At 38.4% G+C, this 25,806-nt stretch overlaps 1 protein-coding gene across 2 annotated transcripts in view; it reads right to left on the bottom strand.

Moving 5' to 3' along the window:
- The window catches only part of HDGFL3 (HDGF like 3), a 94,088-nt gene that overhangs the window by 35,400 nt on the left and 32,882 nt on the right, over positions 1-25,806 (bottom strand). For both annotated transcript variants that reach the window (XM_034939302.3, XM_034939303.4), the window contains exons 2-5: positions 14,957-15,033; positions 8,857-8,995; positions 8,369-8,527; positions 2,173-2,319 (exon numbers count right to left, since the gene is read on the bottom strand). In XM_034939302.3, coding sequence (XP_034795193.1) covers positions 2,173-2,319; positions 8,369-8,527; positions 8,857-8,995; positions 14,957-15,033 — 522 coding nt within the window. The remainder of the gene's footprint in view (positions 1-2,172; positions 2,320-8,368; positions 8,528-8,856; positions 8,996-14,956; positions 15,034-25,806) is intronic.

The following is a 25,806-nucleotide window of genomic DNA, read 5'->3' as shown; positions in this document are numbered from 1 at the left end:
TTATATTTATATATATTATTTTGTATATAACAAATATATCATTAAAAATAGGCTCTTGCTTCCCACTTGAGCTCTTACTAGCTGTGTGATCCTAGGCCAATTCTTTCAGTCTCAGTTTCCCCAACTAAAAAGCAAAAGCAATACCTGCACCTACCTCCTGAAGTTTGTATGAGGATTAAATGAGATAATGAATGCAGAGCACGCACAATATGTGGCACACAGGATACTAGTGCTAGCTGTAGCAGCTATTATGTTCTAAGGTGCTTTCAAGAAGAAATGGTTTTATTAGTGGTTAGAACAATGAATCTACAATGCATAGGATATATAGAATGAAAACGTAATCAGTAAAGTTGAAATCATATGAATGGATAAGATGAACACAAGATGTTTTCAGAGTAGAAGTGTGCCAAGTCAGACTGAAGAAAGGAGCTCTAGAAAGAGACTAAGAAGGAACAGGGAGAGGAAGCGGAACAGATTGGTAACCTGGAGGAAAAGTCAGGAGGAGAAATGTCTGATAGTATTAAATTTTGCAGAGGTGAAAACGAAGACTAAATGAGACGTTGGATCGGGCAAGGAGAGGATCACTAGGAACCTTTACAAGAGCAATTTCAATGAAGTGGTCAAAGAAGAAATAAGAGTGCAATGGGTTAAGTCATCAGGAGGAGGAGAGGAAATGGAGACTGGGAGAAAAGATCATTCTTTTTACGAAGTTAGAGATGAAGGGAAAAGTGAAAAGGGTAAAATATAAGGTTGAAGGGAGGTATCATCAAGATTAAGGGAGACCTTAGGCTGTTTATAGGCAGAGGGGAAGGAGCCAGTGGAAAAGAAGGTGTGGTATAGAAGAAGGGGACAAATGACTGGGTGTGCTTTGGAGAAAACAGGAGGAGATAATATTCTGAACCATGACAATAGAAAGATGTAAATTAGTGCTTCTCAGACTTTCATGTGCATATGAATTACTTGGGGTTGAGTTAAAATGCAGATTCCGATTCAGAATCTGGAGTTTCGGGCAGGTCTGAGATTCTGCATTTCTAACAAGCTCCTACCTAATGTTGATGCTCCTGGTTCACTGACCACATTCTGAGTATTAAGGGGGTAGGACAACTCTTCCTTTGTCATGAGAAGTGCATGTAGAAATAAGTTTGGTAGTAAAGGGAAGATAAATTGTTGGAGTTGTTGCTATTTGCATATTGAAGCGACCTGACATAAAGGTAGCAGGTGGAATAGAAAGAAAATCAAGTGAGCCAGGTGTTCAAGTTCTCAGTGACTGTTAGCAGGTATATGTCCCTGGGAAGGCTGCTGGCAAAAGTAATGATAGAGGACTACTTATTAAAGAAAAGTCAAGAGGATGAAGATAAGCAGAGGACAGAGTAGGGCTGAGCTGGGTGAGAGGAATAGGCAGAATCATAATACTTTGGGAGTAATTATAGATAACTGGGAGGAAGGAAGAAAAGAGTTGAGAGGTAAACAGGACTGACATGAACAGGCAAGAACTCGGCTGAAACCAGATAAATTTCTTAGGTCATTATTTTTAAATGATTTGACATTGTCTAACTAGTCTTCATAGAGGAAAGACTCATGGAAAATGCATGGGGGCAAAATTTGCCTTCACCAAGTTTTTTACAAAGGTGGACTTACCTGTGCTTTGAAGTTAACAAAGGTTAACAAAAGTTATGAAGAGTCATCGTAGACAAATTTGTCCCTAGGGGTACTTTAAATATCAATATTCAAACATTGCTTGCATATTTAAAGTCCTCATGGGTACATTGAATTACACACTGCTTCTGGGAAAGAAGCAGCAGTATGTAATACTCTATTTTGAACATGCCATTGATTTTGTGATAAAAGAAATACAACTGTTGAATTTTGAGGTGGCATTTCATAATTTCAGTATTTCACATTGTACTTTAAAAAGACTCTAAAGTTAGTATAAAGAAAAATGTACCTGTTCATAGAGATCCAAATTGACAGGCAGGTATAATTCTCACTTGGCTCTTTTGTTCAGACTCTAAGAATTTGATTATATTAAAGGGCTGAGTGGATGCATATAATAGGCTGAGAATACTTCTCCATTTATCAACACAATGTTTACTAATGCTGACATATGGATGCTGAATCTGAAGCAAAATGTCTTCTAATAGAAGGTAAGAGAAATTATAAGCACATCCTTACCCCTTCACTGGTTTTCTGCAAGTCTGAAGTTGTGTTTCTTGTGTCGTTGCCCGCATCTCCACCCTCAGAGCTGCTTTTGTTTTCCTCTTCTTTGCAGTCTTTGTCATCTTCATCTCCTGGAGATTTCCGGGACTGTTTAGAGGATTTCTAAATGTTTAGACAAGTTAAATATTATAGTCAAAAGCAGAAATCCAAATGTACAAGTAAGAGATGCAGAAATAGCTGACTTGTATCTATCTAGTTTTAGTGGTTGATAGAGGATATACTGACACAACATGTAGTATGCCAAGGCTGAGCTAGGTGACATTGGACAAATCATTTCACCTCATTGGACCTCAGTTTAGCTGGAAAGGAAGCAGAAGTGGGCTAGGTGACCTCTTAGTTATTTCCAGCAATGTGATATTAAAAGCACAAAATGAAGATTAATGTACCTAGAACACTGTCAATGAATAAATACAGCTGGATGGACACCACCTTAAGAAGGCTACAGAACTGGAAGGTACCCTAAAGGTCATCTTGTCCTCCCCATCATTTTATAGTAGTGGAAATTGAAAGAAGTGAGGTGAACTATCCAAGAGAATATATAGATATTCATGCTGGAACACCTCTTGAAGCTGTTTGGCTAATGGGATACCCAGAATCATCTTGATAAAACTGTTTGATATAAACTAATCTTTTCAATTGTGGAGCATTATTTAAGAACTCAAGGCCATACTGGTGAACCAGTCCTTTTTCCTTGTCATCTTGCATTTGAAAACAAGATGAACTCTAGAGGAAGATGAAAATACAATTAGTTTGCCTCAAGAGTTGCTTGGCAGCATTGCATTAAAATTATAGAAAGCTGGCCCCAATTGTGCGCCTTAAGAAAGTAAAATATAGTGTTTTTCTACACTTCCTCTTTGAGACATTTTAAGAGTCTTCAAGCACGTTGCAAGTAAGAGGTAAGGCAAAACTGATTTTGCCAAGTTACTTCTGGTCTTCCAGAAACGAATGAGCAAACTGAAGCTTCTTCAGATAATCAGTTTTTAAAAATGCAACTTTAAAAGAGAAAACATAGGCCAGGCATGGTGGCTCACGCCTGTAATCCCAGCACTTTGGGAGGCTGAGGCGGGTGGATCACCTAAGTAAGGTCAGGAGTTTGAGATCAGCTTGGCCAACATGGCAAAACCCTGTCTCTACTAAAACTACAAAAATTACCTGGGGCTGGGCGCAGTGGCTCACGCCTTTAATCTCAGCACTTTGGGAGGCTGTGGTGGACAGATCATCTAAGGTCAGGGGTTTGAGACCATCCTGGCCAACATGGTGAAACCCTGTCTCTACTAAAAATACAAAATTAGCTGGGTGTGGTGACGAGAGGCCTGTAATCCCAGCTACTTGGGAGGCTGAGGCAGGAGAATCACTTGAACCTGGGAGGTGGAGGTTGCAGTGACACTCAAGCCTGGGTGACAGAGTTAGACTCTGTCTCGAAAAAAAAAAAAAAAACAAAAAAAGAGAAAACATCCTCTAGCTGTGTGGCAGAATATATAATTAAACTGTTTCTATTTTACTTAACTGAAACTACCAGCCAAGCCCAAAATGTCAGTTTAAAATGTGATTTTTACTTTTTACATGAAGGGAAACAGGGATTTAATAATACAAATGTGGAGTATTTCAAGTGACGATCAAGAATGACAATAGTAAAAGTGAAACACTTTCTCTTTATAGTATAATTATTAAAATGTAGCAACTGCTTTATATAGTGATTTTCAAATAACAGTCCTCAATACGCAGTTCTTTTTTTTTTTTTTTTTTTTTAAGACGGAGTCTCGCTCTGTTGCCCAGGCTGGAGTGCCGTGGGGCTATCTCGGCTCACTGCAAGCTCCGCCTCCTGGGTTCACACCATGCCATTCTCCTGCCTTAGCCTCCCAAGTAGCTGGGACTACAGGTACCTGCCACCACGCCCGGCTAACTTTTTTGTATTTTTAGTAGAGATGGGGTTTCACTGTGTTAGCCAGGATGGTCTCGTTAGCCAGGATGGTCTCGATCTCCTGACCTCATGATCTGCCCGCCTCGGCCTCCCAAAGTGCTGGGATTACAGGCGTGAGCCACCATGCCTGGCCCCTGGCAGTTCTTATAATAATGAACAACTCCCTAAAATTTCTAATGCTCATAAAGGATCTTTATGAGTAACCTTATAAATTAGTTTATAAGTATTACAATTTGGCATGTATTTGGGATATACAGAATAGAATTAGGGCATTACTAGTGTTTTATTAATGAGTCACAACATTTAGTATTCTATGAAGAAATCTGGTTGCCAAGCTCTATTTGGTAATCTTGAAAAGTTTTTCAGATTACTGAAACTCCTGTAATTTTGGAGAAGGACTCAGTTTTATCAGTGTGGTCCTAAATTGGTTATGTGTTTGATTTTTGCTATCTTTGTTTTTTTAAACTAAAATTACTGGTGGTTTATCAACATCAGTTTAGTTTATTGTGAGGCTCTCATTAGTCCTATTGTAAATAGTAAATAATTTGTATGCAAAATATTTTTGACCTATGATTTTCCAGTATCTGCTATGACTCAAATATGAATAATCCATAGCCTTACTGCTAAAGAGAGAAGACATATAATCTCCCTCAAATCTACTATAGCATGACTTTTCATTATGATTACTGAGCGTTTTCCTTAGAAAACTGAAATTAGGTGAGGTAGAGGAGACAGGTGTGGGGCCTTTTCCTCTACCCAACTGGAATGTAGTAAAAAAAAGTTTGTGAGCCACTAATTTTCCATGCAAAGGAAGACTATTCAACTCTTAAGAAATAGACATAAAAACTGGCCGGGCACAGTGGCTCACACCTGTAATCCCAGCACTCTGGGAGGTTGAGGCGGGCAGACTGTTTGAGCTCAGGAGTTTGAGACCAGCCTGGGCAACATGATAAAATCCGGTCTCTACTGGAAAAAAAAAAAAAAGCAAAAATAAAAAAGCAAAAAAGCAGCGTGTGGTGATGTACGCCCGTGGTCCCAGCTACTGGGGAGGCTGAGGTGGGAGGGTAGCTTGAGCCCAGGGGGCAGAGGTTGCAGTGAGCTGAGATTGCACCACTGCACACCAGCCTGGGTGACAGAGCAAGACCCTGTCTCAAGACAAAGAAAAAAAAAAAAAGGAAAAATCACCGTATTTGTTTTTTAAAAAGCATTTGGGAAGCAAAAGAGAACAATGAAGTTATGCTAGGCGAGCGGTTCTCTAAATGTGGTTCCCAGATCAGCAGGATAAGCCTCACCTGGAAATTTGATTCCTAGACCCCACCCTAGACCTTCTGAAATAGAAATTCTGGGGATGGGCTTCAACAATGTTTCTATTTTACTTAACTGAAACTACCAACCAAACCTAAAATGTCATGTTAAAATGTGGTGATTTTTACTTTTTACAAGAAGGGAAAACAGGGATTTAATGATACAAATGTGGAGTGTTTCCAGTTAAGATCAAGAATGATAGTAAAAGTGAAAAACTTTTTGTTCTCCTAGTAAATACAGTATAACTATTCAATGTGGCAAGCTTGTCAAACAATGTAAGCTTGTCTTTATAAGTCTTCCATGTAATTCTAAAACATGTAACAGTTTGAGAACCATTATGCTAGGTTATTTCATTGATATTAAAAATAAAAAGCTATTCTTTTTTTTTCCCCCTTTTGAGACAGGGTCTCACTCTGTTTCCCAGGCTGGAGGGCCATGGCATGATCATGGCTCAGTACTCGCCTGGACTCCTGGGCTCATGCAATCCTTCCACCTCAGCCTCCCAAGTAGCTGGACTACAGGTGTGAGCAATCACTCCTGGCTAATTTTATTATTTGTGGAGATGAGGTCTCACTATGTTGCCCAGGCTGGTCTCAAACTCCTGGGCTCAAGAGATCCACTTGTCTCAGCCACTCAAAGTGTTGGGATTACAGGTATGAGCCATTGTGCCCAGCCAAAAGGCTATTAAATGATCATGAAGTTGTAATCTTCAAGGAAAGCAAAGGAAATGATCCCTTAATTTAAAATAGATAAACATTAGTAAGCTAAGTGTGTCTTTACCCTTTCTCTGCTTTAAATTTTAAGTCCACCCAGGTGGAGCCCCATTACTTTTGGTCTTTGTAACAAGCAATAAAATAATGGCATTTAAAAGCCACATATCCACACTATTAAATGCCTAGGCAACATTAGGTAGCTTAGATAATTTAGGGTTGCACAACACATTAGGTGGAAGCTCAGCAGGCAATCACAAATTAAGTAAAATCAATTCAAGTAGGTGTTTATATGAAGTCCAAAATGCTAAACGAAATTCAGCTTAAAAAAGTAATTACAATGGAAGATAAAGTCTGACAAGAAAAATTCTAATTACTTTGTCGTCATTTGCAAACTTTATCCCCATCCAAGGCAATCACATGTTTTTCATTAGGTACACAGGAAACAATGCTGCATTCACACAATTCTGCCTGTATGCCAGTTGGGTAAGATTTTATATACTGCCAAAATAAATGCTGATAATCTAATAAACTCTAGGTACTTGTTTTTAGAGTTTCCTAAGTGTATTCAGTCACTAAACACCAGAATTTAAATAGAAGTAATTTATCCAGGTATTCAATCATGTGACAGACCAATTATAGTGAAACCTGTACCAATCTTTGGTCTTCAAGGATCCATTTATCTTGCTTTCAGTTTCTAAAAGGTGAATAATTTTCACAATCTCAGAGTTCTTTCCATTGTATTTCTGAATTACCATATGAAAAAACCTAGACTTTCAATTTGTAAATCTAGGATCATGTCATTCCTCTGTTTAAAATCTTCAAGTATTGTTAGATTCGGAATAAAATCCAAATTTCTCATTATGGCCTACAAGTCTGCATAATTAGGCCTTTGCCAGCCTTTCCCCCTTGGTCATGATTCTCCAGCCACACCTTCTTTCAATACAGGAAAAACATGCTAAACTCTTCCCTGCCTCAGAGTTTTGATGCTACATTCCTTTCCCTCTGCCATATATGGCTTCTCCTCCTACTCTCTTCTTTGAGGTCTCAGTATAAACTACACGTTTTCAGAAAGCCCTGGCCACCCTATCTAAAACAGGGGACCTATTTTAGGTCCCCCTGCTCCCATTCAATTCCTTCACACCCTTTCACAATTTATTATTTACGTGATTACTGTGTGCTACCCCCACTCTCTGTTGTACTATAATTTATGTGAAGGCAGGAATGGAGTTGCTCACCGCTGTATACCTAGTCTGGTGTCTGGAATAGACTAGGTGATCAGGAAATAAAAGAACTGAATAAATAAACAGCCAAAGCACATTCTTTGAAGCAGAATGACAAGTAAAAATATATCTTTTTACAGTCATGTCACATAGTAATGTTTGGTCAGTGACAGACCACATATACGAAGCCTTGATGTGTGGTAGGCTGTACCACCTACATTTGTGTAAGTATACTCTATGTTGTTTGTACAATGACAAAATTGCCTAATGATGCATTTCTTTTTTTTTTTGAGATGGAGTCTCGCTCTGTCACCCAGGCTGGAGTGCAGTGGCACGATTTTGGCTCACTGTAAGCTCCGCCTCCTGGGTTCATGCCATTCTCCCACCTCAGCCTCATGAGTAGCTGGGACTACAGGCGCCCGCCACCATGCCCAGCTAATTTTGCTTTTATATTGTTAGTAGAGATGGGGTTTCACCGTGTTAGTCATGATGGTCTCAATCTCCTGACCTTGTGATCCGCCTGCCTCAGCCTCCCAAACTGCTGAGATTAAGGTGTGAGCCACCGTGCCCAGCCATGATGCATTTCTTAGAACCCCATAGTTAAGTTACATGTGATGCATTTACACATATAGTACATAGACATAGTCTTGAATTATATTGTGTCTCCTACATTTCTCAATTCTTTAGAGCTCGTCTGGAGGTTACTGTAGGAGGCAAAGCTACTCATATATCCTTAACTAAAGAACAGTCAGTCCTCCTCCAACTAAAAAGGTGGTATTTTCAGGGCCAAATCAGCCCTAAAGAGTCAACAGTCAGATTGCTCTAATATCTAAGGTTATCTGACTTCCCTCTGCTGTATTTTGTCCCTAAAGGCAGAGGCTCCATAGAATTTAGTATATTTCTATGTACCCAATAAACACATGGAAAATAATCTAAAAATGTTTAATGGATATGCATATAACATTAATAACAATGAGAAGTTTCTTAGTAACCTTTGAAGTATATGACTTTTTCCGTTTTGAGCCTGCTTTTTCATTCTTTCTTTTGCCTTTTCCATCTTCTTCTACTCTATCACCTTCTTCCTCACTGCTTGCATCTGCAGTATTTCCACCTTCTCCCTCAGTTTCTGAAGAGCTCTGTTGCTGAATTGCCTAAGAAATAATAAAATATTAGCTGATTACATTTTTGAAAAAATAGCAAAGAACAAACACTGAAAAGAACTACTCTGTTTTCATTTGAAAGGGTTCCACTTACTCGGAAGATTTTCAAAAACAAAGGGCTGTCAAACTGAATTTTCCAATGGACACTTGATTTGAACCCTTCTGATTAAGAAGTACATTTAATCCAAAATGCTACTGGAGTCAAAAAGAATTGTGACTTCAAGGTAACTATTAGTAGAAAGGACGTATAAGAAAGATTTGAAAAAGCGTTAAAACCAAAGAAATGAGATATAGCAAGTGACAAGGAAGTAAACCATTACCTGGTAGCCAGTAAACTTTACTCCTGGGTTATTTTCTATTTCCCACAATCCTTCGTTAAATCCTTTCCGTTTGTTTGACTTTCCAAACTTGTCTTTGTACTCCTTATATGGAAAAAGGTCTTTGGGACCTAGAAATGCACTGCAGAGACATATTAGAAATAGAATTGACACACTGACCTTCAAAGGTAAGATATTTTAAATATCAGTATCAGTGAAGATGTCACAGCATACTATAGCAAACAAATCTAAAGTACATATAAACCCTTCAAGTTAGGCACATATTACGAGGTGTTTCAGACACATACTTCAAGGCAGAAAAAATGGATAGCTGAGCATACAAGCCAGCCACCTGGATTGCGCTACTTTGATTTTACTTTTAAATTATCAATATCTTCATTTAAAAACTGATTTTTAGTTACATAAGTAGAATTAAATATGTCTACTTTGGCCACTTAAATCATCATCTTAAACTAAGATTTATCTATGTTAATCTTACCACAGGTAAGGGTTTTGTGAAATTCACAGTAAAAATATAAATGCTAGAATAAAAAAAGATTTTAACTCTCTATATAGTAATTCCCCACTTAACTGTGGTTTTGCCTGCTGTGGTTTTAGTTACCCATGGTCAACTGTGGTCCAGTGGAAAATGAACAATTCATAGGTTTTAAATATTACACCCCTCTGAGTAGGCGATAAAATCTCACACCCACTCCATCCTGCCTGGGACATGAATCATCCCTTTGTCCAGCATATCCATCATATTTGCACTACCTTCCCACTAGTTACTTAATAGCTATCTCTGTTATCAGATGGAAAAATCATAGTATATATAGGCTTCATACTATCCACGGTTTTAGGCATCCACTGGAGGTCTTGGAATGTATCCCCTACAGATAAAGGGGGCACTACTGTACCACGTTAGTATATTTATTCACTATTATTTCTTTCTTTTTTTTTCAGATAGAGTTTTGCTCTTGTTGCCCAGGCTGGAGTGCAATGGTATGATCTCGGTTTACTGCAACCTCCATCTCCCGGGTTCAAGGGATTCTCCTGCCTCAGCCTTCCAAGTAGGGGATTACAGGCATGCTCCATCACATCTGACTAATTTTGTATTTTTAGTAGAGACGGGGTTTCGCCACATTGGTCAGGCTGGTCTCGAACTCCTGACTTCAGGTGATCCACCTGCCTCGGCCTCCCAAAGTGTTGGGATTACAGGCATAAGCCACCGTGCCCAGCCTATTATTTCTATAAATTAAAAAATCATTTTAGTGTTTAATGAGGCACTAAGAAAAAAATTAGAAGTGACAAAGCAGATAGACTTTTATCCAATTTAAACCACATCCTAAATTAATCACAACCAAGAAAAAAAAAGAAGTTAGAACAAATTCTGAGCCTGGCTAATAGATGTGAGCATTCAAATCAGAGTCTTTAGCATTAGGCCACAGTTCTGGCTGACACCCCTAGAGCTAACTTCTCAAACTGAGATTCACACATTCCTTCATTCAACAAACATTGATTGAACGTTTGTTAATACAATGTGCCAGGCACTATTCCAGAGGAGCTACAGGGAACAAAGAGACAAACATCTCTGTTTTCTTGGAGCACATGTTCTAGTGGCAGGGGTGGGGGTTTGGACAATAAAAAGATAAAATATATAGTATGTGTGCTAAAAAAAATAAAGCAGAGAAGGATGGGAAGAATAGGAGATGGATTTTATAATTATAGATATACAGATCAAGGAAGGCAAAGGGAATAGCTAAGTAAAGAACAAAGAAAGTGAAGGAACAACTCATGCAGTTACCTGGAGAAGAAAAGAACAAGTTGAAGAAGAGCAAGTACAAGGTCCCTCAGGTGGGAGAGGAAGAGTGCCTCATAAGTTTGAGAAACAGAAGAGGTCAGTGTGGCTAGAGTGAAATGAGTGAAGGACGACCGGTGTAAGACAGGTTAACAGAGTGGGGGCACAGATTATTTAGGGCCTTGAAGGCCACTATAAAGGCTTTGAGTGAGATGGGAAGCCATTAAAGGTTCTGAGAAGTGGCAATTTATGTCTTAATAGGATAACTTTGGCTGCTGTACTGAAAACAGACTGAAGACTTAGTTACTACAGTAGAAGCAGGGAGACTAATTAGAAGGCTTCTGAAGTAATGATGGTGACTTGAACCAGGGTGTAAGCAGTACTGTTGGTAAGAAGTGGTCAGATCCTGAATTCATTCTCAAGAAAGAGCATCAAGATTTGTTGATGGGCTGCATATGGCATATGTGAGAAAGGGTAGAGGAGTTGAGGATATCTCTAAGGTTTTGTTTTTTTTTTGAGACGGAGTCTCACTTTGTCGCCAGGCTGGAGTGCAGTGGCACGATCTCGGCTCACTGCAACTTCCGACTCCCTGGTTCAAGCGATTCTTCTGCCTCAGCCTCCTGAGGACCTGGGATTATAGGCACACGCCACCATACCCAGTTAATTTTTGTATTTTTGGTAGAGACGGGGTTTCACCATGTTGGCCAGGATGGTTTTGATCTCCTGACCTTGTGATCCGCCCACCTCAGCCTCCCAAAGTGCTGAGATTACAGCCATGAGCCACCACACCTGGCCATCTCCAAGGTTTTAGACTGAGAAATAAGAAGGAGTTGGTATTTACCGAAATGGAAATATTTTGGGGGGGAACAATATTTGGGGGCAAAAAACTCAGTTTTGAATGCTACATTTAAAATCCAGTTTAGACATCCAAGTGGAGATGTCACGTAGCTGGAGAGAGGACTCTGGAGTAGAGGGGAAATGTGTAAGCTGGAGATGTAAATTTGGAAATTATCAGTAAAGAGAAGATACTGAAAGCTTTCAGACAAGAGGTTAACAGTTTACTATTGATCTCTGTAAATTCCATTTTCTGCCTGGGTCTCAGGGTTGATCCCTCGCATTGTGCAGCTGATCAAAAACTTCAAGTTCATTAAAACTCCTGGGTAAGCTTTCTGACCCCAGAGCGGTTTAAGAAGCACCAAACTTTTAAGAAGCACCAACCTTTTCCTTATTGTTCACCTTTAATTGCTCAGTCAGCATGATTCTACCTCATTAAACCCAGAAATAATTTATTACATTACTGGACATCTTAATAAAAAAAAGTCAAAGTCTTGCTTGATAAACTGAACACAATAAATGGACTTTGTGTATGGCAACTTCACTTTTAGAAGAATTTGTCGTGAATTATTAGACTCTAGCTTTTGACCTTCCCCAGTCTTTGACTCTATGCTTAAGAAATAACTGTGGGCTAAGCTGCCTGGTATTCACATCAGCTACTTGATGCTAATCAGGGCTTGCCTATACTTATTTTTTTGGGCAGGGGAGAAAGGGTCTCTCACTGTAGCTTTGGCTTCCAGGCTCAAGTGATCCTCCCACCTCAGCCTCCTGAGTAGCTAGGACTACAGCCACCACGCCTGGCTAATGTTATTTTTTTGTAGAGACGGGATCTCACTATATTGCCCAGGCTAGTCCCGAACTCCTGAGCTAAAGTGATCCTCCAGCCTTGGCCTCCCAAAGTGCTGGTATTACAGGCATGAACCACTGCACTCAGCTGCCTATACTGTAATAATGCCACAAGAGTCAGGGCTAATGGTCATTATTTTTTGATGAAAGAGTTAACAATTTTTGCCCTCTTTATTTTTATCTTGTCCCACTTTTGGATGTATGAGATGGACGTCTTCCTGTTACAGGAAGCATTCTTTTATGAATAAATGATACATTTTTACTAGCATTCCGCAGGAATGACTTTAACTGACAACTGGCCATGTTAGCTACTGCCAGCAAGAGGGAGCCTGAATGAACTGTTCTAAAACAAGTTGTAATTTTTTGATAAACAACCCTGTTTTTTTCTGGATTATAGATAATTGTGTAAATCAAATCCCCTCTCAATTGGTTAATTGCTATATGTTTTAAAATTTTTTAAGCGTAGAAAAGAAAATACATTTTTTCAAAGCTAAATGAACTGAGGATGATATATTTTTCCATGTTAAGGGTTCCTTGAAAATTGTCTAGACTAAAACTACTGGGTTTATGTTAGAAGCAGAAGAACTTGAGGCTCCAGTCACCTACCTCAGAATTAGAACAGATTCAAAGTCATGTTCTGAGGAAAATTCTGGTCGTGCCTAGGGTACTCCTTTAGCTGAACCAAACGTAGCCTTCTTGTTAAGCTCACCTCACTTTTCACATACCTCTCCTGCATCATTTAACTAATTTTAATTTAATTGATAGCTATTTTTTAAACACCTACCATGGGCCAGGCACTGTGTTAAGCACTGTGTAAGTAGAGTAAGAAACACTGACATAATTTCTGCCTTCAGAGAGGGTGAACATTCATACTTGCCAGGGCAAGTATAATCTCAGGTTCAGGGACACCCAATACTTAGTAACTAAGTTCAGTAGAATCAATGTTATGACAGGTTTTTTGAAGTTAATTCTCCCCCAGGTATTTTTAAATCTGCCTCTGGATGATCAAACCAGCAAAAAAATCACATACAGACTACTGTACAACCAGATCACTTGGAGATGGGTTCTAAAAAAATCAAACCAATGGTACAAAAATAAAATGGGGGCGGGAATAAGGAAAATGCAAAAATATGCATCATAAAGCCCTATACATTTATTATAGGTAAAACTTATTTCTAAGCTTTCTAGCAACCTCTCTTAAGGAGGAAAACATGATCGGTTGCATAGTCCATAATGTCTATTACATAAAAATAATACAAAAGTAAATAAAACTTCCTGAGAGAAATTACAATTATTTCTCTCATGAAAAAAAGTCTGTCTTGAGAGGCTTCTCCTAACTCTCTTTCAAGACAAGAATGAGGAAGATGTTGGGTGGCAGAGACAACAAGCTAAGAAAGTTCATGCTAGGCTCTACTAACGTTCAAATGAACATAAGTGATGACCCTGAATTTGAAGACTTAAAAATTTTGTGACAGTTTTTAGCTTTTCTCCACATTTCCAATTTGTTCCATTTGTTTTTTGTTGTAAATAACCATATCCGTTCCCAGTGTGTCAAAGATTGCCAACTATTCCACAGTATTCATGCTCTTCTTTTTTCCTATACTGAATATTCCTTCCAATTTTTAAAGCAGGATACAGAGTTGCCCAGCTAGAGACTGTTTCTCAGCTTCCCTTGTAGCTAGATGTGGCCACATCACCAAGTTCTTGTCACTGGAATGAATGCAAGTGTAAATGATGTACAGTAAGTCCACACTTAATGTCGATAGGTTTTTGGAAACTGTGACAACACTGAACAAAAAGAAGTTAGTTGACAGCCTGCTGTCTGATGTTTCCTTTAAAGTTGCAGTTTCCAGGAACCTATCAACTTAAGTGAAGATCTACTGTATGTAACTTCCTGTCATTTCCTTACAAGGAACTACTTGTTCTTCACCTCTTCTCTTTCCTCCTTCCCACTGCCTGCAAGATGCACATGTGCTGCTGAGCCAGTTTTGTTTTAGTGGTTAATGACAGGACAAGAAACAGAAGCAGCTCCGGTCCCTAGGGCAAAGTAGTCTACCCACCCCAATCTACCTGCCTACCTCTGAATTATTTCAAAAGAAAGAAATAAACTTCTATATTATTTGAGACATTGTATTTTTAGGTTCCTTTATTACATCAGTGTAGTCAGTACACCAACAAATACAGTTAGAAAACCTAAAAAAGGTGGTATATTTCCTTGAGGGCCCAACAAGGTGAAAGAGCCAGAGAGAACATAACTTTGTTCTGTGAAATATGAATGGAAAAAACTTCTCTGGAAGGGAAATATATAAGAGCAATAGAAGAAATTACTGGGAGTGGTACAGAAACCACTCTAGGACTTAAAAGTGTCCTAGAGGAGACTTGTGGGTGATGACCAACATTTAAGCAGAAACACAAATGACATTCAAAAGCAAAGATACGCTTTTAGTCATAAAGACTTCTATCATGAAAACTATTTACATTAACAAAAATACATTATTAACTTTGGCAATTTTATATAACTGATTATAATGATTTTAATAAGATGTAAGATGTCAGAGATCATCCGTAACCATGTAGCGTAGCAGAGTCAAGTTAGAGCTGTTGAAACTATTTTTGCTAACTTACGTTTCATGGGTGCCAAAAAAGAAGATAGGATACTTGTTTGCTGGAGGCTTCACAGCGCCCTCTGGGAGTTCATCAATCTATGAAAGATAAATTTAGTTACTGAGTGAGTGGTTATCATAAATACAATGTGAGCATTGTTCTGATAATTTACTGCTAATTTCAAAATAAAATCAATCAAAACTCAGATAGTTTTTTAGAACTTTACAAAATGATTCTAAATTTCCTATTTGGCCCACCACATGGAAGTCAACTCTAGGAATGGATTACAACCATTATAATAATTTATAAGCAGGAGCCAAAACTACTCATTTCCTTTGACTCAACAGAATTACTCCAGGGAATCTGTCCTAGTGAAAAATTAGAGTAACCAAAAAAAAAAAAAAAAAAAAGAATACAAAAAGATGTGATTCTTTTGAGTAACAGTGAATACATATACATCCCTAGAAACATAAATAATGCATAACAGAATTATAAAAACTTAACTTGATGAACTATTATGCAGTCATTAAAAGACATCATCTCTTGCCTGGACTACTACAAGTCTCTCCTCCCATCCATTTAAAGTAGAATTCCCTTTGAAAATGCACATCTGATTATGTCACTTCCTTACTTCAAATCTGTCTATAGCTTCTCATTGCTTACAGCATTCCTAGCTGTACATCTGACTCACTTATGGAGCTTTAAAAAAATAAAGATATTTCAGCCCTTCCTTCCTCAGATCTACCAATTCTTATTTATAGCTGAAGTTGAGAATCTCTAATAGGATAAAGTCAAAATTCCTTAGAATACTATATAATTACACATACATTATTCCTTAGAATGTTTCAAGAAAGGTTTTGACCAGTCTAAACTCCTGTCACTTTTCTCTCCTCATGCCATGATTCGGCAGTGTGAAACTGCATGGAGTTGTTTATAAGCATGCTATTTTATTTCATGTAGCCTTCTCTGATGGTTGAACTTCTCATCTTTCAGACATACAATGTTCAATTACAAAAGTGAGTATTTACAAGAAGAAAATAAACCACAACAAAACTGCCAGAACTTTTCTTCTGAGACGCCATCAGGCAAGTTCCCAGAAATGCTTACATAGAAATGCTTTCTGGTTATACCCCAGCTTCCCCTCTCTACCTCAAACATGACAACTCCCAGCATTCACAGGTGTCTAGCAAGTGGGGAACCCTGAAATTTACGTTTCATTAGCTTCATTGTAAATCCACCTCTGTATGTCACTCTCTCAAAGCAAGATCTATGTACAAGTCTTGGGTACAATTCTGTCACTTATTGGCTGTGTGATCTTGGGCCAGTCACTCAACTGCAGTTTCTTTATCTCGTCACATATAACTACAGACACTCAGCATACAGAGTTGCTGTGGGCAAATGAATGGTAGTTTAGAATCTCTAGCACATACCAGTTGCTTAATAAATGCCAGGTAGTTGTTAACTGTTATTATTAGCTATCAGAACCCCTAGAGAAAGAGCAGCTCTCCCCATGTGGCTTACAAAACCCTCCAAAACCCACCTCTTATCAACTGACTTCTCTGAATTTCCCCCATTGTTCCTGTCTGCCCTGTAAAGCTACATGACATGGCTGGGTGCAGACACATTTTAAAAATCACTTCTTTTACTAAAAATGCAAAAAAGTAGCCGGACATGGTGATGGGCACCTGTAGTCCCAGCTACTCAGGAGGCTGAGGCAGGAGAATGGTGTGAACCTGGGAGGCGGAGCTTACAGTGAGCCGAGATTGTGCCACTGCACTCCAGCCTGGATGACAGAGCAAGAATCCATCTCAAAAAAAAAAAAAAAAAAAAGGAAAGAAATAGACTGACCAAGCAGATGGAAGAATTCCAGAGCTTGAAGACTGGTCTTTTGAACTAGTCCAGGCAGACAAAAATAAAGGAAAAAGAATTATAAAAAATGAACAGTCTTTGAGAAATACGGAATTATATAAAATGACCAAAACAAAGAATTACTGACATTCCTAAGAGAGAATAAGAAAAAGGAAACAACCAGGAAAATATATTTGAGGAAATAATTCAAGAAAATTTCCCAAATCTTAGTAAAGAAATAGACATCCAGATGCAAGAAATCCAGAGAATACTGGTAAAATACTATACAAAATGAACATCACCAAGGCATATAGTCACTAGACTGTCCAACATCAACTCTAAAGAAAAAAATATTGAAGGCAGCTAGAGAAAAAGGGCAGATTATGTAAAAAGGGAATCCCAGCAGGCTAACAGCAGATGTCTCAGCAGAAACCTTACAAGCCAGGAGAGACTGGTGGCCTATTTCCAGCATTCTAAAAAGAAAATAAATTCCAAACAAAAATTTCATATCCTGCCAAACTAAATTTCATGAGCAGAAATAAAGGAGAAATAAAATATTTTCCAGACAAGCAAGTGCTAAAGGAATTCGTTACTACTAGACCAGCCTTAGAAGAGATCCTTAAGGAAGTTCTAAATACGGAAACAAAAGAATAATACCTGTTACCAAAAAAACACACTTGGGTACAGAGCCTGCAGACCCTATAAAGTAACCACACAATAGAAAGTACAAAACAACTGTATTAGTCTGTTCCTACATTGCTATAAAGAAGAACCCGAGACAGGGTAATTTATAAAGAAGAGAGGTTTAACTGGCTCATGGTTCTGCAGGCTGTACAGCAAGCATGGCTTCAGGGGACCTCAGGAAACTTACAATGCCTCAGGAAACTTACAATCATGGTGGAAGGTGAAGAGGAAGGAGGCACATCTTACATGTCCAGAGCAGGAGGAAGAGAGAAAAGGGGGAAGGTGCTACATACTTTTAAAGAAGATCTCATGAAAACCCACTCACTATCACAAGAACAGCAAAGAGGAAATCTAACCCCATGATCCAATCACCTCCCACCAGGCTCCTCCTCCAACACTGGGATTATAATTTGACATGAGACAAATCAACATATGGGCAGGGACACAAATCAAACCATATCAGCAACCAACAACTTCATGACAGAATCAAAACCTTGCATATCAATAGTAACAGTGAATGTAAATGGTCTAAATGACCCACTTAAAAGGCACAGAGTGGCAGGTTGGATAAGAAAACAAGACTTATCTGTCACCTGTCTTCCAGAGACCCATCTTAGATGTAACGACACCTATAAGCTTGAACTAAAGGTTTGGAAAAAGATCTACCATGTGAATGGAAAACATAAAAGAGCAGGAGTTGCTGTACTTAGATAAAACAGACTTTACGTCAACAACAGTAAAAAAAGGACAAAGAAGGCTGAGCGTGGTGGCTCACCCCTGTAATCTCAACACTTTGGGAAGCCGAGGCAGGGGGATCACCTGAGGTCAGGAGATCGAGGCCAGCCTGGCCAAGATGGTGAAACCCTGCCTCTACTAAAAATCCAAAAAAATTAGCTGGGCGTGGTGGCGGATGCCTGTAATCCCAGCTACCTGGAAGGCTGAGGCAGGAGAATTGCTTGAGCCCAGGAGGCGGAGATTGCAGTGAGCCGAGACTGCACCACTGCACCTCCAGGCCTGGGTGGCAAAGTGAGACTCCATCTCAAGAAAAAAAAAAAAAAAAAGTACAAAGAAGGGCAGTACATCATGAAGAATTCAATTCAACAAGAAGGTTTAACCATTCGAAATATGTACATGCCCAACATTGGAGCACCCAGATTCGTAAAATAAGTACTTCCAGACCAATGAAAAGACAGCCACACAATAATGGGAAACTTCAACACCCCACTGACAGCATGACAGCATTAGATAGATCATCAAGGTAGAAAACTAACAAAGAAATTCTGGATTTAAACTCAACACTTGGACCTAATAGACAACCACAGAATATTCATCCTTCTCATCTGCACACAGAACATACTCCAAGATAGACCACATGCTTGGCCATAAAGCAAGTCTCAATAAACTAAAAAATAAAAGACAAAAAATCATATCAACCATACTCTCAGGCCACAGTGGAATAAAAACAGAAATCAATACCAAGAAGATCTCTCAAAACCACAAATTACATGGAAATTAAACAAATTGCTCCTGAATGACTTTTAGGTAAACAATGAAATCAAGGCAGAAATAAAATAGTTCTTTGAAATAAATAAAAACAGAGATGTAACATACCAAAATCTCAGGGATACAGCAAAAGCAGTGTTAAGAGGAAAGTTCACAGTGCTAAACACCAACCTTAAAATACTAGAAAGATCTCAAAATAATGATCTAACATCTTCCCCGGAGGAACTAGAAAAACAAGAACAAACTAACCCCAAAGCTGAAAGAAGAAAAGAAATACCAAAATCAGAGTGGAATTGAACGAAATTGGACCCAAAAATCCATGCAAGGATCAATGAAACCAAAAGCTGGTTCTTTGAAAGGATAAACAAGATCCATAGATCGTTAATAAAATTAACAAAGAAAAGAGAAGATCCAAATAAGCACAATCGGAAGTGACTAAGGTGACATTATAACCAATTCCACAGAAATGCAAAAGATCCTCAGACTATTATGAACACCTCTATGCACACAAACAAGAAAATCTAGAAGAAACAGGTACATTCCTGGAAAGATTCAATCAGGAAGAAATTGAAACACGGAACAGACCAATATTGAATCCTTAGGTTGAATCAGTAATAAAAACCTACCCCAAAAAAGTCTCAGCCTAGATGGATTCACAGCCAAATTCTACCAGAGGTACAAAGAAGAACTGTGCCAATTCTATTGAAACTATCACAGAAATTGAGGAGGGATGCCTCTTCCACTCATTGTACAAAGCCAGCATCATCCTAATACCAAAACCTGGCAAAGACACAACAAAAGGAAAAAACTACAGGCCAATATCCCTGATGAAAGCAGATGCAAAATCCTCAACAAAATACTAGCAAACTGAATTCAACAGCACATCAAAAAGTTAATTCACCACGATCAAGCAGGTTTCATTTCTGGGATGCAAGGTTGGTTCAACATATAAAAATCAATAAATGTGATTCACCACATAAACAGAATTAAAAACAAAAGCCACATGATCAACTCAAAAGACTCAGAAAGAGCTTTTGATAAAATCCCTTCGTGATCAAAACCCTCAAGAAACTAGGTATTGAAGGAACATATCTCAAAATAAGAGCCATATATGATAAACCCACAGCCAATATCATACCAAACAGGCAAAAACTGGAAGCATGCCCCTCGAGAATTGAAACAAGACAAGGATGTCTACCTTCACCACTCCTATTCAACATAGTACTGGAATGCCAGTCAGAACAATCAGGCAAGAGAAAGAATTTCAAGAAATAAGGCAAATAAGAAAAGAAGAAGTCAAAATTATCTCTCTTCGCTGATGATAGAGTCTGTATCTTAAAAACCCTAGGCCAGGCACGGTGGCTCACGCCTGTAATCCCAGCACTTTGGGAGGCCGAGGCGGGAGGGTAACTTGAGGTCAGGAGTTCGAGACCAGTCTGGCCAACATGCTAAACCCCGTCTCTACTAAAAATACCAAAATTAGCTGGGAGTGGTGGCTCATGCCTGTAATCCCAGCTACTTGGGAGGCTGAGACACGAGAATCACTTGAACCCAGGAGGCAAGGTTGCAGTAAGCCGAGATTGCATCACTGTACTCCAGCCTGGGCGACAGAGCAAGAGTCCATCTCAAAACAAACAAACAAAAATCCCTAAAGACTTTGTCAAAAGGCTCCTGGTAACTGACAAATGACTTCAGTAAAGTTTCTGGATACAAAATCAATGTACAAAAATCAGTAGCACTTCTATATACCAATAACATCCAAGCTGAGAGCCAAATCAAGAATGCAATCCAGTTTACAATAGCCGCACAAAAAATAAAACACCTAGGAATACATCTAACCAAGGAGGTGAAAGATCTCTACAAGGAGAACTACAAACACTGCTAAAAGAAATCACCGATGACACAAACAAATGGGAAAACATTCCATGTTCCTGCACTGGAATAATCAGTATTGTTCAAATGTCCAGACTACCCAAAGCACTAAAGATTCAATGCTGTTCCTATCAAACTACCAAGATCATTTTTCACAGAACTAGAAAAAACTACTCTAAAATTCATATGGAACCAAAAAGGAACCTGAATAACCAAAGCAATCCTAAGCAAAAAGAACAAAGCCACGGGCATCACATTACCTGACTTCAAACTATACTGTAAGGCCACATTAACCAAAACAGCATGGTACTGGTACAAAAACAGACACATAGACCAATAGAATAGAAAAGAGAACCCAGAAATAAAGCCATATACCTACAGCCATCTGATCTTTGACAAAGTGGACAAAAATAAGCAATGGAGAAAGAACTCCCTATTTGATACATGGTGCTGGGATAGCTGGCTAGCCAAATGCAGAAGAATGAAACTGGACCTGTAACATTCACCACATAAGAAAACCTAACTCAAGATGAATTAAAGTTCTAAATGTAAGACCTCAAACTATAAGAATCGTAGAAGGAAACCTAAGAAACACCATTTTGGACACAGGCCTTGGGAAAGAATTTATGACTAAGTCCTTAAAAGCAATTGCAGCACAAACAAAAACTGACCAGTGAACCTAATTAAACTAAAGAGCTTCTGCACAGCAAAAGAAACTATCAACAGAGCAAACTGACAACCTACATTGAATGGGAGAATATATCTGCAAACTATGCATCCAACAAAGGTGTAATATCCAGAATCTATAAGGAATTTAAAGAATTCAACAAGCAAAAAAAAAAAAAAAACAAAAAACAAATAATCTCATTAAAAAATGGGCAAAATATATGAAGAAACACGTCTCAAAAGAAGACATACAAGCCAAGAAACATGAAAAAACTTGTCATTAATCATCAGAGAAATGCAAATCAAAACCACAATGAGATACTATCTCACACCAGTCATAATGGCTACTATTTTCTTTTTATTACACTTTAAGTTCTAGGGTACATGTGCACAACGTGCAGGTTTGTTACATATGTATACATGTGCCATGTTGGTGTGCTGTGCCCATTAACTTGTCATTTACATTAGGTCTATCTCCTAATGCTATCCCTCCCCCCTCCCCCCACCTCATAATGGCTACTATTAAAAAATTAAAAAACAATGTATGTTTCATGAGGTTGTGGAAAAAACAATGTTTACACACTGTTAGTGGGACTGTAAATTAGTTCGGCCACTGTGGAAAGCAGTTTGGAGATTTCTCAAAGAACTTATGAATAGAACTACCATTTGACCCAGCAATCCCATTACTGTGTATATATCCAAAAGAAAACAAATTGTTCTACCAAAAAGATACCTGCTCCCTCATGTTGACTGCAGCACTATTTATAATAGCAAAGATGTGGAATCAACCTAGGTGCTTATCAGTGGTGGAATAAATAAAATGTGGTACATATACACCAAGGAATACTACATAGTCATACAAAAGAACAAAATCATGTCCTCTGCAGCAACATGGATGCAGCTGGAGGCCATTATCTTAAGCAAATTAATGCAGGAACGAAAAACAAAATACCGCATGTTCTTACTTGTAAGTGGGAGCTAAGTAATGAGTATGCATGAACGCAAAGTTGAGAACAGTAGACACTGTGGACTCCAAAAGGGGATGGGAGGGAGGGGGACAAGGGATGAAAACCTAACCATTGGATACCTGGGTAATGGGATCATTCATACCTAATACCTCAGCATCACACAATACACTAAGATAACAAACCTGCACATGTTTTCCTGAATCTAAAATAAAAGTTGAAAATAAAATTAAAAGAAAAAAAGAACACTGTATGAACATGGTGGTTTCCTCTTTTTATCTCCCCTTTTCTCCTCATCCATGGCAATTTAAATTTATCACCAAAATACTAAAGTAATTATCTCAAAGGCCACCAGTAACATTCCCCTTCCCAGTCTATATCCTCTTGCCCTCTCTATGGCTCTGCTATGGCTTGAAGGGCTCCCCTCCAAAATTCAGGTGCTGTTAATGTAATAGTATTAAGAGGAGGGACTTTTCAGAGGTGATTAGGCCTTGAGGGCTTCTCTGTCATGAATGAATTTTGATGCTTATAAATAAAGGGGCTGGACAGAGACAGAAAGAAGTTGGTTCTCTCTTGCCCTTCTGTCTTTGGCCATGTAACGATACACCAAGAATGCCCTCACAAGATGCCAGTGCCTTCCTCTTGGACTTAGCCTCCAGCACTGTGAAGAAATAAATTTCACAATTCATCCTTGAACAACAGGGATTGGGGCACTCACCTCCTGCACAGTTGAAAATCCATATATACCTTTTGACTCCCCCAAAACTTAATTACTAATAGCCTACGAAGCCTTACCAATAACAAACAGTAGATTAACAAATATTTTATATATGTATTATATATTATTACAGTAAAGTAAGCTAGAGAGTAAATGTTACTAAGAAAATCAGCCCAGGTGTGGTGGCTCACGCCTGTAATCCCAACACTTTGGGAGGCCAAGGTGGGTGGATCACCTGAGGTCAGGAGTTCAACACCAGCCTGGCCAACATGGTGAAACTCCGTCTCTACTAAAAATACAAAACCTCATGCCTGTAATCCAAGCTACTGAGAAGGCTGAGGCAGAAGAATCGCTTGAATCCAGGAGGCGGAGGCTGCAGTGAGCTGAGATCGCGCCACTGCACTCCGGCCTGGGTGACAGAGCAATAGACTCCAGCTCAAAAAAAAAAAAAAAAAAAAAGGAAAAGAAACTGTATTTACTATTCATCAAGCGGGAGTGGATCATCATAAAGGTATTCATCTTTGTAGTCTTCACAATGAGTAGACTGAGGAGGAGGAGTAAAAGAAGGGATTGTCTTGCTGTCTCAGGATTGGCAGAGGTGGAAGAAAATTCACGTAGAAGTGGACCCACAAACTTCAATCCTGTGTTGTTCAAGAGTCAACTGTATTGTTTCATGTATTTTGTCGTAGCAAAACAAAACAGCCTAAAACAAACCCTTATCATTCTTGACAACCTTCTTTTCTCTTGGTTTCCACAGTACTACAGATGGTTTCTGACTTATAATGGTTTGACTTAAAATTTTTCAACTTTATAATGTTGCTAAATTCATACACATTTAGTAGAAACCATACTTCAAATACCCTTACAACCATTCTATTTCTTGCTTTCAGCACAGAATTATTCAATAAATTATGTGAGATACTCAATACTATTATAAAATAGGCTTTGTGTTGTTAGACGACTTTGTCCAGCTATAGGCTAATGTAAGTGTTCTCAGCACATTTAAGGCAGGCTAGGCTAAGCTATGAAGCTTGGTAGCTTAGGTGTATTAAAAGCATTTTTGACCTAAAATACTTTCAACTTAAGATGGGTTTATCAGGACATAATCCCTTGTAAGTTGAGGAACATCTGTACTCTTGTCTGGTTCTCTTATTTTCTAGCTACTTTTACCAATATGTAAAAACCAGAGAAAACTCTGGTTTTTCTCTTTCTAATCTAGCGATTTTTTATGTTTCTCTAGATTTCATTTCCAGATCTCATCTACTCTGAAATTATGTTCTCTTTCCAAGCAACCCCATTCACTTAGATGATTTTAACTTTTGCCATTATTTTTATGGACTCCCAAATCTCTACCTCTAGCCTCAAATTTTCCTTTGAACTCTAGGGATGAAATTACAAACATCTACAAACCATCTCCTTTACAGGTCCCGTAAGTAACTTAAACCCAAGAAAAGACTACAAATAGGAAAGGAGGCACACTTATAGTTTAAAGAATAAGAAAAAGGCTCTGGTATCCATTCTCTTGAAGAAGTCTGCAGGCCTTCTTAACTAACATACGGCAACAGCCTGAGGATTACAGTACCATCCCAAAGTCATCTTTGAACTGAATGAACCATCTGTCACAGAGCAAAGATGCTCTGGTGTACTAAGAAAAGATGGACTTTCAGTCTAGAAACTTATTATTAAAGTAAGCCTACTTTTTATTTAAATTGTGATACTGAAGGTATCAATCTCTTGGGGCCCTGAGTTTCAAATCTGTAAAATAAGATGGTTGGATTAGGTAACCTCTAGATTTCCTTCAAGTCCTGAAATTCCATGGTTTGTCTACAATTGAATTAATTTCCTCTGAATCTGTTTTTCTTCCTACTTTAATTATTGTCATACTCTGATCTTCTGAGTATTTTCTCGAGCCCCACATTCCGCTGTTCCCTGAATCCTGTCAATTTAACCCCTGAAATGTCTCTCAAAGTGAGCACCATTCCCATTACTAAATTTAGTTCTCTAAATCAAGTTCTTATCTTTTGGCAAGGCTATTGTAACAGTTTTTCAAAATGTCTCCTTGTTCCCAGGATTTCCCATTACCTACTATAAAACTTCTGTAAAAACCTTGTATATGTTACATTGAGCACCACCCTAAAAAAAAAAACCTCAAAATGAATCTGAATATATAATATGAATTGTAGTAAAAAACACGACATAAAATGTATCAACTTAACCATTTTAAAATGTATAGTTTAGTAGTATTAAGTATATTCACATTACTGTGAAACAGATCTCCAGAAAATGATCATGCTTTAAATGGCCAAAAATAAAACTTAAAATGTATGTATATGGTTATGTGATAGGCACTGAATTACTAGCTGGTAAAACATTATCACATAATGTACTTATTTTACTCTTGTGAGAAACAAAGTGAAAGGTTTAAAATAATCTTTTGAAACTTCTTTCAAACAAAAACAACCTTTGGTTAAGCTCTTCCTCTGCTATATAACTACTAATATCTACTGCAGAGGTTGCAAATTGGTGGCCCTCAAGCCATTTACAGCCTGAAGATATGTTCTGTTTGGCTCATACAGTGTTTTTAAACATTTGAATTAGTTACAAACACCTAAAAA

The sequence above is a fragment of the Pan paniscus genome, chromosome 16 (genome assembly GCF_029289425.2).
Source record: "Pan paniscus chromosome 16, NHGRI_mPanPan1-v2.0_pri, whole genome shotgun sequence".
NCBI classification, from domain to species: domain Eukaryota; kingdom Metazoa; phylum Chordata; class Mammalia; order Primates; family Hominidae; genus Pan; species Pan paniscus.
The sequence above is the reverse complement of the archived record's forward strand: the minus strand, read 5'-3'. Positions and strand labels throughout refer to the sequence as shown.